This window comes from Syngnathoides biaculeatus, chromosome 3, assembly GCF_019802595.1.
Source record: "Syngnathoides biaculeatus isolate LvHL_M chromosome 3, ASM1980259v1, whole genome shotgun sequence".
In the NCBI taxonomy this organism is placed as follows: domain Eukaryota; kingdom Metazoa; phylum Chordata; class Actinopteri; order Syngnathiformes; family Syngnathidae; genus Syngnathoides; species Syngnathoides biaculeatus.
This window is the reverse complement of record NC_084642.1, coordinates 31766587-31782785: the sequence shown is the minus strand read 5'-3', so window position 1 is coordinate 31782785 and position 16199 is coordinate 31766587. Positions and strand designations below refer to the sequence as shown.

At 42.8% G+C, this 16199-nt stretch overlaps 1 protein-coding gene across 6 annotated transcripts in view; it reads left to right on the top strand.

Moving 5' to 3' along the window:
• The window catches only part of uacab (uveal autoantigen with coiled-coil domains and ankyrin repeats b), a 76124-nt gene extending 62342 nt beyond the window's left edge, over positions 1-13782 (top strand). For 3 of the 6 annotated variants that reach the window (XM_061815405.1, XM_061815404.1, XM_061815408.1), the window contains exons 13-20: positions 1346-1378; positions 1906-1995; positions 2139-2169; positions 2306-2355; positions 2581-5259; positions 5443-5595; positions 6608-6673; positions 11812-13782. In XM_061815405.1, coding sequence (XP_061671389.1) covers positions 1346-1378; positions 1906-1995; positions 2139-2169; positions 2306-2355; positions 2581-5259; positions 5443-5595; positions 6608-6673; positions 11812-11883 — 3174 coding nt within the window. In that variant the 3' untranslated portion in view covers positions 11884-13782. The remainder of the gene's footprint in view (positions 1-1345; positions 1379-1905; positions 1996-2138; positions 2170-2305; positions 2356-2580; positions 5260-5442; positions 5596-6607; positions 6674-11811) is intronic. The other 3 variants (XM_061815406.1, XM_061815410.1, XM_061815407.1) reach the window with 3 other exon arrangements.
• The last annotated feature ends 2417 nt before the right edge of the window (positions 13783-16199 follow it).

Genomic DNA, 16199 nt, shown 5'->3' with positions numbered 1-16199 from the left:
GTAGTCTCAGGGTTCTGGTTAAAGTGGAGAGAGCATCATGAAGACCAAGGAACACACCAGGCAGGTCCGAGATACTGTTGTGGAGAAGTTTAAAGCTGCATTTGGATACAAAAAGATTTCCCAAACTTTAAACATCTAAAGGAGCACTGTGTAAGCAATCATATTGAAATGGAAGGAGTATCAGACCACTGCAAATTTACCAAGACCCGGCCGTCTCTCTAAACTTTCACCTCGAACAAGGAGAAGACTTATCATAGGACAACAATCAGTCGTACACTGCACAAATCTGGCCTTTAAGGAAGAGTGGCAAGAAGATAGGCATTTCTTAAAGATATCTATAAAAAGTCTCATTTGAAGTTTCCCACAAGCCACCTGGGAGAGACACCAAACATGGTCTGGTCAGATGAAACCAAAATCGAACTGTTTGTCCACAATGCAAAATGGTACGTTTGGCATAAAAGCAACACAGCTCATCACCCTGAACACACCATCCCCACTGTACACATGGTGGTTACAGCTTTGTGATTTGGGCCTGCTTTTCCTCAGCAGGGATAGGGAGGATGGTGAAAATTGATGGGAAGATGAACAGAGCCAAATACAGGACCATTTTGGAAAAAAACCTGTTGGAGTCTGCAAAAGACCTGAGACTAGGACGGAGATTTATCTTGCAACACGACAATGATCCAAAACATAAAGCCAAATCTACAATGGAATGGTTCACAAATAAACGTATCCAGGTGTTAGAATAGCCAAGTCAAAGTCCAGACCTTAATCAAATCGAGAATCTGTGGACAGAGCTGAAGATTGCTCTTCACAAACGCTCTCAATCCAACCGCACTGAGCTCAAGCTGTTTTGCAAGGAAGAATGGGCAAGAATTTCAGTCTCTCCTTGTACAAAACTGATAGAGACATAACCCAGGTGACTTGCAGCTGTCATTGCAACAAAGGGTGGTGCTACAAAGTAGTAATGCAAGGAGGCCGAATGCTATTGCATGGCCCACTTTTTTATTTTTAGTTTTTATTGGTTAAAAAAAGTTTAAAATATCCAATAAATTTCATTCCACTTCATGATTGTGTCCCACTTGTTGTTGATCCTTGACAAAAAAAAATAATTTTTTATCTCTATGTTTGAAATGTGGCGAAAGGTTGAAAAGTTCAAGCGGGCCTAATACTTTCACAAGGCACTGTATTTAGGGGGGTTAGTCTACGTGTGTGTGTGTCTTTGTGTGCATGTTTTTTTTCTTAAGTAAAAAATGAAAAATTTAAAACCTGCATTTTATGTTTACTTGTGATATCTTTGTCTATTTACATTTCTTTGATTTTAAACATTAAAGTCTGTTTACAGGAAAAGAAGACTGTAGAAGACAATCACAAAGAGGTACAGTGTGAAACAAAAATTACCAGTATGGTATTAAGAATTATGTTCAACATGTTGAAACATTTCATGTCAGAATGACATTTAAAAAAATAAACTTAATGTCACATATTAATGGTATCCTAAATCCTAATCCTAAAATCCTAAATGTGATGCCCCTTTGTCATTTCATTTATAGTCTATAGAAAATGTTTTGAACCGAGCAAAGATTAAGAATTTAAGTTGTATAAACATCCCATCTGTCATAATCGTCACGTGCCAATCAGATCAGCTATCAGGCGTAAGACATGCACCCAAGTGGACAGTTACTTCTTCCAAGGCAGATGGGAAACAAAAAGGACATTCTCCCTAACATGTCCCATCCATTGCATAATCATTACATGCCCAGTTCTGATAAAACTACAGCCACTTCTATCTGGGTTATTCTAGTTGCCGATTCAGCATTAGCCCACACATAAATCTGTGCTAATCTGGAATTGGTCCCTGTTATACTTATTTGCTCTTTTTTGTTGTTCTTTTCATTGTATCAGAAGGAGCAATTAAAGGTGTTACTTAGTGCCAACGAACGAGAAGGGTCACGAGGCTTGGAGACTGTCAAGGTTCAGCTCAAAAGCACTATGGTCCGTGACTGTATACAGATCATGTGATATCGCCATATAGGAAAAATTGCAGTGTATTTTGCTCAGATGTTTTATTATTACTGTTGTTACTTTTTTGTAACACATTTTTCAGATATTCAAAATATTGTTCTTTGTATTTACAGGGGGACTACTCTGGACAGTCTGTGATTAAAGGTAAATGTATATAATAGTAAAATTATTATTATTATCATTAATATTATTATATATGAAATTGATATTATTACTAACAAAACATCACTAAATTGATATTTACTTCCCTTTGATTGTTTGAATAAAATTTGTTTTTCAGGAAAAGAGAACATGTTGGTCAAACAAGCTTATAGCCTGGATTCAGATGAGGTAAAGTAAGCTTATTTAAACTATTTTGTATCCAGTGTTGTGGTCACTGATAGCTTGTATGCCATCATAGCTTATGCAGTTTGAGTCTATTTAATATTGAAAAATTATAAATTAATTCATTTGGGGAAAAAACATTACAACTGTTATTACAGTTCATAAAACCAGCACAATTGATTTGTTTTTTTCTTCCTCTCAATCTTGCATGCTTATCTCTGCTTTTGGCAGAAACTCCAGAATCCAGCAATGTCACGTTCACTGTCCAGAACATTAGAGAAGGGTTTCTCTGGTGACCTTGATGTTCTCCGACAGGAGCTTGAGATGCTCAGAAGAAGACAACAAGCAACCGAGGAGGAGCGGGTGCGACTTCACTCTGCTCTGAGCCGAAAAAGTCGAGAGTGCCAAGAACTGGTTCAGAACAGAGATCTCATCCAGAAACAAGCTGACCAGCAAGTTCAAGACCTTGAAGATGCTTTGGGGGAGGTCCAGAAAAGGATGATTGATTCTGAATGCAAGGTTAAACAGCTGCAGGCACATGTGGTTGCAGTGAAGGAACATCTGGGAGGCCAGGCCACAGAAGAGCTTCGTGCTCAAATTCAGGATATCAAAGCCAAGTATGAAGGGGCCTCAACTGAGGTGGGTCGAGTTCGTAATCGTCTTAAACAAAGTGAGAAGGCTTTGGAGGAGTACAAGAACAGTGAAAGTCAGCTGGCAGCTGAAACAGAACGGTTAAATGAAGTCCTCGGAGCTGTGACTGCAGAGAGAGATGACCTTTCAGAAACTATCCTTGCAATGGAGACTCAGTTGAAGGAAGCCCATTCTAAGCAGGGTAACATGGTGCCAGCTGAGAAATTTGACAACATGAAAAACCTATTGACCAATGCAGTCGATGAAAAGGAACGGCAGCTTTCTGAGTTAAGAGACGACTATGATCGTGTCCTCGAGGAGGTGGCAGCGCTCCATCGAAAGCTAGATAATCCAAACCTGGGAGGAGTAGGGGCAGTGCCCTCTGAGGAACAACAAAGGACACAGGCTGCCCTAGAAGAGCAGAACATCTCACTGAAGAAAAAACTCCAAGATGTCACTGCAAAAAGCCAGGCACTTATTCATGAGATGGAGGAGAGTGAGGAAGACCGAGAGATACTACAAGAGAAGCTAGAGGAGCTCAATAGCAGGCTTGAGGCCGACTTCATGCCAATCAAGGAACATGAGGAAGCTCGAATGAGCATGATATCAGCTGTGGAGGACCTAGAGGATAAACTGGTGGAAGCCAATGAACGTTTTGGCAAAGCAGAGGCACAAGTCCAACTGCTTCAGATCGATAAGGTGTTGCTTCAGGAGACTATTGACAATCTGCAAGAGGCCAGTGAGAAACAGGAGAGTGAAATAGAAGCCCTGAAGACCCAGAATGCTGAAGTGATGAAGAAATTTGAACTTTTACAGACAAAGTGTGATGACAGAGACAAGAAATGTGCGCAGCTGACAGCACAGAGTCAGACTTTGAAACAGAGCCTCGAGGGAGAATATGTGCCGAGACAACAGTATGAGCAACTGAGGAAAGAGTTAACCTCTACTTTAGAGTGTATTAAGGCTGAGAACTTAAATTTGGAGTCCACTGATAAAGAAAGTAAAGAAGAATTAAAGAATGTGAAAGAAGGAAATGCTAAGTTACAGAAAAAGTTGGAAAAGGTACTGTTAGAGATAAAAAATGATTATATGAGCATGAAGGATCACAAATGTATTACAGAAAAGATGGGTGCTGCTGTGGTGCAGGCGGAGAATAGTGCAAACCAACTGTCAGCATTGCATGTATTGGCCAAGGAGGAAAATGTGAAGTTGACACAAGAACTGGAAGCTCAAAAGAAGGAACTTGACACTATAATGGAGGCTATTCAGTCCAAGTTCATCCCACTGACAGTCGCTGAGGAAAATGAAAACTCCTATAAGAACCAACTAAAGGAGTTGAAGGTTGAACTGTTAGAAATGGAGGATAAGTACAAAAAAGAGAAGTCTGAAAGAGAGAATATTAAAGTGGAGAAAGACAAACTGAAAATTGAGATTGGATCTGTTCAACAAAGACTTGACTCTGCTCTCGTTATCGGTGAGACACACAAGGGCTATGAGGAAGAGTATGAGGCAGTCTCTCGCAAGTTAAGCAGTTTGGAGGAGAAGCACATTGAGATAAATCTTCAGAAAGCTGAGCTAGAAGACCACAATGCCCTGTGCATCACTCAAATCCAGAATCTCCAAGAACGTCTAAAATCAGAGTTGACTCGAATCGCAACCTATGACACCGAGCTCAAGGCCCTTCATGATGCAATGCAGCAAGCCCAGGCGGATTGCAAGAAAGCATGGGATGCTCAGCTGGTGGAGGCCCAGAAGGTTTGTGCTCTGCAGAAAGAAGTTCAGGAACTCCACAGAGAACAGGATTCTCTGGTGCAGCAGCACACAAAGGCCAATGAAGCCCTGGAGGCTGAAGTCACTGAGCTCCGAATGGCACTCCAAAAAGAGGAAGAGAGTAGTGGCCAGAGGGCTGAGGATGTTTCAGCCCTACAATCTGAACTTCTTCAAGCCAATCAGGCTCTCGAAGAGCTTCGCTTCAAAGAAGGTCATATAACCCAAATGAAGAAGGAGAAGCAGCACCTCGAGGCTGAAGCTACCAATTTGAGCAACAAACTGTTGAGCTTAACAGAAGAATATAAAGCGGTCCACCAGGAGGCCACTCAGGCAAGGGAGAGTGAAAGCAAGGCCAGGAGGGAAATGGATGCTGTCCATGAGAAAGGACAGGCCATTGAACGTGAAATTAGGGAGCTGAAAGAACGCTACGATGAGTCACTCACCACAATCGGTGATCTTCAGAGGAGGATTCAGATGTCATCTCAGCTGACTGAAGCCAAAGACAAGAAGGTAGTTACTGTTTACTTGATCAGTGTTGCACATAACAATATCAGGAAGTGTCACTCAGAGCTACTTCATGTACGCCTACATTTTGAAACTTGTCATTTCATTGACTCGCATATGTTTTCTCCTTTCTTCTATAGTGTGGTTGTTGGAGATTAATTGTTTCTTTCATGCCTCTGCTTGGTTCAGATCACAGAATTGCTGACTGACGTGGAGCGACTGAAGCAAGCACTGAATGGTTTGTCCCAGCTGGCGTACACAAGCAACGCCCCAAGTAAAAGACAGACACAGCACATCGACACTCTCCAAACCCAAATCAAGAACCTACAGCAACAGCTGGCTGTGAGTGGATTCAAATCATGCACAAGATATGGTCTTGAAATGTATTTGAATAAGCTTTGGCATTGAAAGATGTGGAATGGAAGATCACAGTGACTTGTGTGCAGCATATTCAGAACTAAAAGGCTAAAAAAAGAACAAAGAACAACAATGTGCCTTATCTAATAAATTAGACCAGGGGTGCCCAATGAATTGATCTCCGAGGCAGTTATGGTCAATTACGACCATGTTTTAAAAAAAAACGTCAGCCTATCATCCATCTCGTCGCTTGATTCAGACGTGGCCAATATGTCGATTGCATAGGCAGATTGATTAAGATTCAGTTTGAAATCCTGCCCTTTTCTGACGGTTCACTGCGCATGTGCACATAAAGGCGGGTTCAGGATGCTGGCTTCCAATTTAGTGGATCTTCTGACAAAAAAATGTGGGCATCACTGCATTAGACGTTGTACCAAAATATTTGGCTTGATGATGCTGTCCATCAGCAATGTCAAACTCATTGTACTGTAGTTGAGGGTTCACAAAGCATGAATTGATGTCGAAAGGGCCAGACCACTGAAATAATACCTTACTTATTATAGAAGTAAAGTAATAGTAACAAATATCTCCCCCTTTTAAATTTTGATTGTTCTACAAAAAAATCTGTTTTTTTTTTACCCGTGTATAACAACTGATCACTCCAATTGTATTTGTGAGGCACAAAACTTAGTCACAGAATTGAAAATATACAGTAGAAATGCATTTTCAAATTAAATAAACTTATGAAGATCTAGGAATGATTAACATTTCTTTTTCTAATAAGAGTGGAATAATTCTCAAAATTATCACTAGACCCCCTGCCCCCACCAAAATGTCTTGCGTATTTATTTATTTTAATTCATTCTGGATTATACACCCGAGCAGGCCAATTTTGGCCCACAAGTCATACTTAGAAAACCCTGCCGTACACGATCAGAGCCCTTAAATACCGAAGCAATAATTTTGTTTTCTTTCTGTCTGTCTTCTCTATCATAAGGATGCTGAGAGGCAACACAGGGAGGTTGTTTCCATTTATCGAACTCACCTCCTCAGTGCAGCACAGGTTAGTAGCCATTATTAATTAATTTTCAACTCATTGATCAATTGTAATGGTGACAATCAAAACAGAGTACAATTACTGTATTAAATGATCCATCCATCGATTTTCTAAGCCAGTTATCCTCACAAGGGTCACGGCAGTGCTGGAGCCTATCCCAGCTGTGAACGGGCAGGAGGCGGGGTATACCCTGAACTGGTTACCAGCCAATTGCAGGGCACATGGAGACCAACAGCAGTCCCACTCATAATCACACCTTGGAGCAAATTAGAGTCTCCAATTAATGCATGTTTTTCTATGGGATGTGCGAGGAAACTGGAGTGCCCGATTTTCACTCAAAATTGTCTTTTGGTCTTTTTGATCAAGTGCCTCTTTTAGGTAGACTGAACAAATCTAGAGAAATGTGGCGTCACAATTTTAAAAGAGGACTTGGATGTCTTGGCTTCTCTAGGGTTAATTTGCATTCAGATTTATGACAATTTTTTTCTCCGATTCCCATTTATTACCCGACTAATGATCAAAGAAAACCGAATGAACTCAAGTTGGCCAATATCACACTAGATAGTGTGATGTACTACCAACCTTTTTGAAAGTGATAGCTACTTCGTGGGTACTGATCAGTGCCAACACTGCTCCAGGTTCAACTCCATCAAATGCAGGTTATTCTTACTACGGCTGCAAAGCACACTTTTTTTTTTTTTAAACCGAAAAGACTGGCAATTATTATTATTTTTTTTTTCATAAATGATGATTCACCCTTCCTCAAGCCATCACCTTATCATGGTGGAGGGGTTTGTGTGTCCCAATGATCCTAGGAGCTAAGTTGTCTGGGGCTTCATGCCCTGGTAGGGTCACCCATGGCAAAAAGCTCCTAGGTGAGGGACCAGAAAAAGTAAGACTCCAAAACCGCTATGATGACGACAAAAATTGGATCTTGTTTTCCCTTGCCCGGATGCGGGTCACCGAGGCCCCCCTCTGGAGCGAGGCCTGGAGGCCGGGGCTGCACCCATGGGGCTCGGACGGGCACTACCCAAAAGGGTAACAAAGGTCCCCCTTCCCATGGGCTCACCACCTGTGAGAGGGGCCATAGGGCTTGGATGCAATGTGAGCTGGGCAGTGGGGGACCTTGGCGATACAATCCCCGGCTACTGAAACTAGCTCTAAGGAGATGGAATCTCACCTCTTTGGCAGGGAAGGAGCCCAAGTTGGTGCGTGAGGTCGAGAAATTCCGACTAGATATAGTCGTACTCGCCTCTACGCACCACTTGGTTATATTTAGCAGTGTCTCCAGATGACTACAGTTCAATTGAGGTATTGTGCCACTGTGTAAATCAGATAAATAACTGGATGAACCAAAATTTTCTTCAATTAAATCACAACAAAACTGAGACAATTGTTTTTGACAATAAAAAAAAGAGAATTGCTGTTATTAAACACCTGGACTCTCTATCTTTAAAAAACAAAGACCAAATCCGAAACCTTGGTGTTCTGATTGATTCTGACCTGACTTTCAACAATCACATCAAAGCAAATCACAAAAACTGCCTTCTACCATCTGAAGAACATATGAAGAGTGAAGTGAGTGGTTCCGACGGTGGGGGAAGATGCCAGTCCGACGTGGAAGACCCAAATGTATTGTGAGGGTCTGCTGGGAACGGCTGGCAGATTCCCTGTCAGAAGGAATTTCAACTCCCACCTCCGAAAGAACTTTGCTCTCGTCCCAGAGGAGGCGGGGGACATTGAGTCCGAGTGGACGATGATCCGCGCCTCCATTGCTGAGGCGGCCAACTGGAGCTATGGCCGTAAGGTGGTCGGTGCCTGTCGTGGCGGCAACCCATGAACACGTTGGTGGACACCAACAGTGAGGGATGCTGTCAAGCAGAAGAACGTGTCCTATCGGGCATTTTTTGCCTGTGGGACTCCCGAGGCACCTGATAGGTACCGGCTGACCAAACGGAATGCGGCTTCAGTAGTCGCTGAGGCAAAAACCCGGGCGTGGGAGGAGTTCGGTGAGGCCATGGCGACAGGATGGCTTTGAGGAAATTCAGGTCCACCGTCCGGTGTCTCAGGAGGGGGAAGCAGTCCACCATCAACACTGTGTATAGTGGGGACAGGGCGCTGCTGACCTCAACTCGGGATGTTGTGAGTTGGTGGGGAGAATACTTCGAAGACCTCCTCAATTCTAACAACATGGCTCCCCAATAAGCTGAGTCTGGGTGCTCTGGTGCAAGCTGTTCTATCACTGGGGTTGAGGTCACCGAGGTGGTTAAAAAGCTCCTTGGTGGCAGGGCCCCGGGGGTGGATGAGATGCGCCCGGAGTTCGTAAAGGCTCTGGACGTTGTGGGGCTTTCCTGGTTGACACGCCTCTGGATTGGCAGGAGGGTGTGTTCCAACTATAGGGGGTTCACACACCTCAGCCTTGGACCAGCTGTACACCCTGGGCAGGATCCTCGAGGGTGCGTGGGAGTTCGCCCAACCACTCTAAGTGTGTTTTGTGTACTTGGAGAAGGCATTCGACCGTGTCCCTCGGGGAGTCCTGTGGGGGGTTCTTCTGGAGTATGGGGTACCGTTCGCCCTGATACGAGCTGTTTGGTACCTGTACGACCGCTGTCAGAGTTTGGTCCGCATTGCAGGCAATAAGTCTGACTCGTTTCCAGTGAGAGTTGGACTCCGCCAAGGCTGCCCTTTGTCACCAATTTTCTTCATAATTTTATGGACAGAATTTCTAGGCGGAGCCAAGGCGTAGAGGATGTCCGGTTTGGCCGCCTCAGTATCTCATCTCTGCTCTTTGCAGATGATGTGGTTCTGGTGGCTTCAACAAGTCATGATCTCCAGCTCTCACTGAAGCGATTCGCAACTGAGTGTGAAGTGGCTGGGATGAGAATCAGCACCTCCAAATTCGAGACAATGGCCCTCAGTCGGAAAAGGGTGGCATGCCCTCTCCATGCCGGGGATAAGATTCTTCCCCAAGTGGAGGAGTTCAAGTATCTTGAGGTCTTGTTCACGAGTGATAGAAGAATGGAGCGGGTGATTGACAGACGGATCGGTGCAGCATCTGCAGTGATGCAGACTTTGTATCGGTCCGTTGTGGTAAAGAGGGAGCTAAGTCGAAAGTCGAAGCTCTCAATTTACAGGTCGATCTAGGTTCCTACCCTCACCTATGGGCATAAGTTGTGCGTCGTGACTGAAAGAACAAGATCCCGGATAATTCTTCTTCTTCTTTTCCTTTTGACTTGTCCCGTTAGGGGTCGCCCAAGCGTGTCATCTTTTTCCATCTTAGCATATCTCCTGCATCTTCCTCTCTAACCCCAACTGCCCTCATGTCTTCCCTCACCACATCCATAAACCTTCTCTTTGGTCTTCCTCTCGCTGTTTTGCCTGGCAGCTCCATCCTCAGCACCCTTCCACCAATATACTCACTCTCTCGCCTCTGAACATGTCCAAACCATCGAAGTCTGCTCTCTCGAATCTTGTCTCCAAAACATCCAACTTTGGCTGTCCCTCTAATGAGCTCATTTCTAATTCAATCCAACCTGCTCACTCCAAGCAAGAACCTCAACATCTTCATTTCTGCTACCTCCAGTTCTGCTTAATGTTGTTTCTTCAGTGCCACCGTCTGTAATCCGTGCATGATGGCCAGCCACACCACTGTTTTGTAAACTTTGCCCTTCATCCTAGCAGAGGCACTTCTGTCAAATAACACACCAGACACCTTCCGCCAGCTGTTCCAACCTGCTTGGACCCGTTTCTTCACTTCCTTACTACACTCACAATTTCTGGATTGTTGACCCTAAAAATTTGAAGTCGTCCACCCTCGCTATCTCTTCTCCCTGTAGCCTCACTCTTCCCCCTCCACCTTTCTCATTCACGCACATACATTCTGTTTTACTTCGGCTAATCTTCATTCCTCTCCATTCCAGTGCATGTCTCCATCTTTCTAATTGTTCCTCTGCATGCTCTCTGCTTTCACTGCTTATCACAATATCATCTGCGAACATCATGGTCCAAGGGGATTCCAGTCTAACCTCATCTGTCAGCCTATCCATTACCACTGCAAACAGGAAGGGGCTCAGAGCTGATCCCCGATGCAGTCCCACCTCCACCTTAAATTCCTCTGTCGCACCTAAGGCACACCTCACCATTGTTCTGCTGCCATCATACATGTCCTGTACTATTTTAACATACTTCTCTGCCACACCAGACCTACGCATGCAGTACCACAGTTCCTCTCTTGGTACTCTGTCATAGGCTTTCTCTAGATCCACAAAGACGCAATGTAGCTCCTTCTGACCTTCTCTGTACTTTTCCACGAGCATCCTCAAGGCAAATAATGCATCTGTGGTACTCTTTCTAGGCATGAAACCATACTGTTGCTCGCAGATACTTACTTCTGTCCTGAGTCTAGCCTCCACTACTCTTTCCCATAACTTCATTGTGTGGCTCATCAACTTTATTCCTCTATAGTTCCCGCAGCTCTGAACATCCCCTTTGTTCTTAAAAATGGGAACTAGAACACTTTTCCTCCATTCTTCAGGGATCTTTTCGCCCGCTATTATTCTGTTGAATAAGTTGGTCAAAAACTCCAGAGCCATCTCTCCAAATTGCTTCCATACCTCCACCGGGATGTCATCAGGACCAACTGCCTTTCCATTTTTCATCCTTTGTAGTGCCTTTCTGACTTCCCCCTTACTAATCATTGCCACTTCCTGGTCCTTCACACTTGCCTCTTCAACTCTTCCTTCTCTCTCATTTTCTTCATTCATCAACTTCTCAAAGTATTCTTTCCATCTATTTAGCACACTACTGGCACCAGTCTGTAAATGTCTTATTTTGACTAAATATAAAAGGTAATCAGTCTGCTTTGATGGAGGAATACAGAAATCTCATATTTGCTGTTGAAGCTGAGATTGGAGGATTTGGGTCATTTTAAGTTAAATAATAACTGAACAATTTAGCAATTAACCTAAATAGTTGATGAATTTTTTGATCGATGTTGAATACAGGATGGAAAAAATAACTCCAAGTGTTAGTGTGTTGTATTCAAACAATGATTCAAATTCACAATTGTTGACTGCGTACTTTAAAAGAGTATGTTAGTCGTACAGAAAAATCCTTCTTCTCAAAGGGTATTTTTTTCTTTGTAGGGCCACATGGATGAGGATGTCCAAGCTGCCTTGCTCCAGATCATCCGCATGAGACAAGAGTTTGTGTGCTAACACTTACTTCCGCATAATGTGATGCTGCAGACTCAAATTCATCATTCCCACTCCTCCACGGCACCGTCACGCTTCAGACTGCATAATGTCGGACACATGATAGTTCTCCAAATGGTGCCAAAGTCAGCGTGAATAACATTTACAGATAGGTCTCCTACTAATAGTTAACAAGGGTGCACACGTAGCCATTGGTCGCAGTTTAATTTTTTTTTTCAAGTGTGACTTAACACATGACTTGTGGAAAAAAAACAGGAAGTTTACCTACCCCCCACATTGTGTGTTGTGTCCTGCAGATGATCGGTAAAATATAGCACTCACATAATAATACCTGCACAAAATTTATTAATTCTGTTTCAGTGCTGTGACTAACCTGTTAGAGGTAGCATGGTGCCATTGCCAGAAAATCCAGAGAGCAGCAGAAGAAATAGAAGATGGCAGAACACCCCCCACATTGTAGAATAACAGATACATCAGACAATCAGGTCTTTGTGGATTTCAAATTAGAAGAGGGGAAAAGTCTTGAAGTAGGATTATGCCTGATTTATCTGTATGATCTACCTTAACAAAACAGCACAGCATTAGTTCAGTATGGCTACCATGAAAAGGAACTAAAGTGACAGCATTTGATGAAATCCATTTGAGAGCGATTCTAATTTATATTTACAGTTAATTCCTCGCAGACGCCATCACTTCTCACACACCATCTTTGCACTCAGCCCTCAGACAGGACGTTTCCTGTGTGCTCTCAACTGGAAATTTAATGATTGAACACTGGAAACGCAGATATGTATATTCAAAATTACCTGTGTAGGTTGGATCCTCATAGCTCAATACTGCATGTCTCCTTAATCAGCATCGAGAACGTGAAAAGCCTCAGTGACAAAATGTTGTGTACAAATTGTGGTTCCAGAAGTAATAATGCCAAAGCCTTGTGGGTTTCCATTTTGCACTAAATTGGAAGAGAGAAGCAAAGGGAGATGCCTTCCATCACCTACCTGATAGGCATTTCTTGGAAACAGATTAGGTTGGTTGCTTAAGGTCTTTTTTGACATAATAATACCAAAGACAGCATCCAAAACCTGAAAATAACTCACCATAATTGTGGCTGGGCTGCTGTCTTCATTTAGTAATAACAATGGTTTGTTGTTGTGGGTAATGTTGTATTTGAGTCATGGAGCTGCGTGTGTGAGATAGGAGCTTTCTCGCTGTACCCTTCAGTTTTTGTGGTGGCTGGGAATCTCCTTGTTGAAACATGAGGGCCCTCTAGTGGCCAAACTTGGCAGGCCAAGTTAATTGAACTTCCAACTTCAGTATGGAGGGGTGGGCCGCCTTGTTGTCTTTGGAAGCTGCTTGTATGAGACACCTTGAAAAAAAAATCTAAAATGAAAACTATCGCAGCTCCCTAGGACAACAGGTAAGCAGCCTCCCTCCCCCTGAAGTTGCTGTGTGTGCTCCCTGTGGATTGTCGAGTGTTGTGATTATTGAGCGAGTCTCTTGTGCCTTTTCACCGACTTTTTCATTGCTTTGTACTACTTTGATGTCTTTCCTAAAGTGTGACAGTTTCAACGTTCAGCAGGTCTGGAAGTAGAAAGGCACAACACAAGTGTTGTGTAAATATCTGCTGTATAGGATGGCATTCTATATGAATGGGGAAATTTAAAAAAAAAAAAGATGCCATTCGTCAACCTCTTAAAAATGTGTTCTTTGGAAACACTCCTGTCTTTTCTTGTGAGCTTAATACGGTTAACAAGTTCCTCTCTGTTTTTCTACTTGGCCAAGTTTCATCAGATTTGTAGGCTGCAATTTACCCCTTCCACCAACAACCAATACTGCATTTAATCTGTTAATACCAATATTTGTGTTTGTGACTCAGTTCGACTAAATCAATAAAAGTGTCTACAATAGAAACTATGTGTTGGTTTGGCCTGTTATTTTTATTTCCATTTGTAGCTCGTCCGGGCACACAAGGTGCTAACTGGGAATTGTCAATTAGAACACTTGTCCTTACCATTCCCCAACAGGCAAAAATTTTGTATATCCAATGAACCTGGTAACATGCATGTTTTTCAACAGAGTCAGAGTACCTGGAGAAAAACCACACAAACACACTCGGGGAGAACATAAAATCAACACAGGAGGGTGCTGAGATGTGAACCTTTGACTGCCTGACTGTGCCATACTACCAGTCCATTATTATTTTTTTAGTATATATGTTATTTTGTATATTTTGTGTTTGGACAATATTTGATGTTCTTATGCCAGTATGATATAGAGGCGGATAGAATTTAAGAATATGTATGGAGTATGGCAATCAGTGTTGACATATTTGACATCCATCCATCCTTTTCCTACCTGCTTATCCTGACAAGGATCGCGGGAGTGCTGGAGCCTATCCCAGCTGTCAATGGGCAGGAGGCAGGGTAGACCCTGAACTGGTTGCCAGCCAATCACGGGGCACATTGAGACAAACAGCCGCAGTCACAATCACACCTAAGGGCAATTAAGAGTGTCCAATTAATGTTGCGTGTTTTTGGGATGTGGAAGGAAACCGGAGTGGCCTGAGAAAACCCACGCAGGCACGGGGGAGAACATGCAAACTCCACACAGGCGGGTCCGGGATTGAACCCGGGACCTCACAACTGTGAGGCCATCGCTTTCCAGTTGCTCCACTGTGTCGCCCACATATTTGACATTTAGTTATTTAATCAATTAATTGATTATTAGGCCTACTGGTAACATGTTCACGTCATCATAAATTAAGAAATCCCAATGAATAAAAAAAAAAACAAAACCTTCTACTGACCTGCAAGAAAGTGCCATATTTAATCTTGTGATTTAAACAGGTTTGTATTGAATAAGAATCAATTGAAATCTATATTTATTTTTGCTTTTGTATTGTTTCACCACTTCTCACAAGTGTTTTCATTTGGTGAGAGATATTTTACTGACAGGACTCAGCGGCAGGATGGACGACTGGTTAGAGCATTTGCCTCACAGTTCTGAGGACCGCCTCCTGTCCGAAGACACCTGGGACAGGTTGCAGAACTACCCCCAATCCTTGTGAAGAGAAGTGGGTCAGATGGTGGATGGATGGATGAATGATAGGACTCAGCGGCTGTAATGAAACTTAATCTCACTTTTAAATATGAGCAAATATGCCATAAAAGTTGCTACTGAAATTACTTTATATATATTAATAGTTATTGATATGGAGAAACATGACAGATTTCACCCCGTGTCCCTACACACACACACTCACACAGATCTATGGTCAGAGTAGTTTCATATGGTTTCACTTTAAATGTAATCAGCGCAGGAATGAGAGTGAGTAGCTCTGTGGCACATGATACTTTTTCTCTTTGAGGTTCCCCTTTTATTGATTCATCTCCTGCATTTCAAGGTTTACTTTTCATCAAAGTGCTCTCATCCAGGGTGCTCACGTTGTCTTTCCTCAACTGAGGTCAAAGCTATTTCAACAAATTCCCATAATGTTTGCACAAAACGGTGGGTGAATAAAACTTTCAAACAGATTATTCAAACTGTTCAAAACGACCAAGATTGCTTACAGTTGGCGCATTGTAAGTCAACATGCACGTTTAGAGTATTGAATTCAATATTTGCCCTGGCAAAGAGCAAAATCAACCAAGCAACCATGCGGAACGTAGCTGTAATCCAGGACACTACTATTCATTTATAATAGTCCTAATTGCTCTCATATCGACTTGTGGCCACTTGGTTCACCTATAAAACCCTCAGCCTGCCACCTCGACTCATGTTAACCACTTGGTAAAATTGGCTGAAGCAGCAGGGAGGTGGTCATTGGCACAGCAGATACACAGTCGTGTTAAGATACTCTGTTAGAGGTGGCTTCAATAATGTACCATCTGATACAGCAGCATGGCACTCATGGCTCCTTGTCTTTTCTCTTTATCGTCACTCCCTGGAAGAGATGGGATATTCTATCATTAGCACTTGTCCTCTTTTGGCCTCTCAATAACAATTTGACAAACTTTAGAAGTAATTTTGACTCCCACCTTGTCATGTATTCTTATATATGGCGAACCACTATAGCACATTAAAATACAGACATGATTGATACAAATATCCTTCATTGACACAGCGATTAAGAATCTGCATTTAAAAACAAACTCAAAGGGGTAGGAAAAGTACAGTCTTTCGAAACTGTTGCTTTTTTAAATTCAAATTTGCCATCCAAAGGCAATATTGTTAATTGCACAGACAACAAACGTAGTGTGTAATTCAAGATACATTTGGTCTAAACAAGCAAACATTTCCGGCTCATGTGGCACATGGAA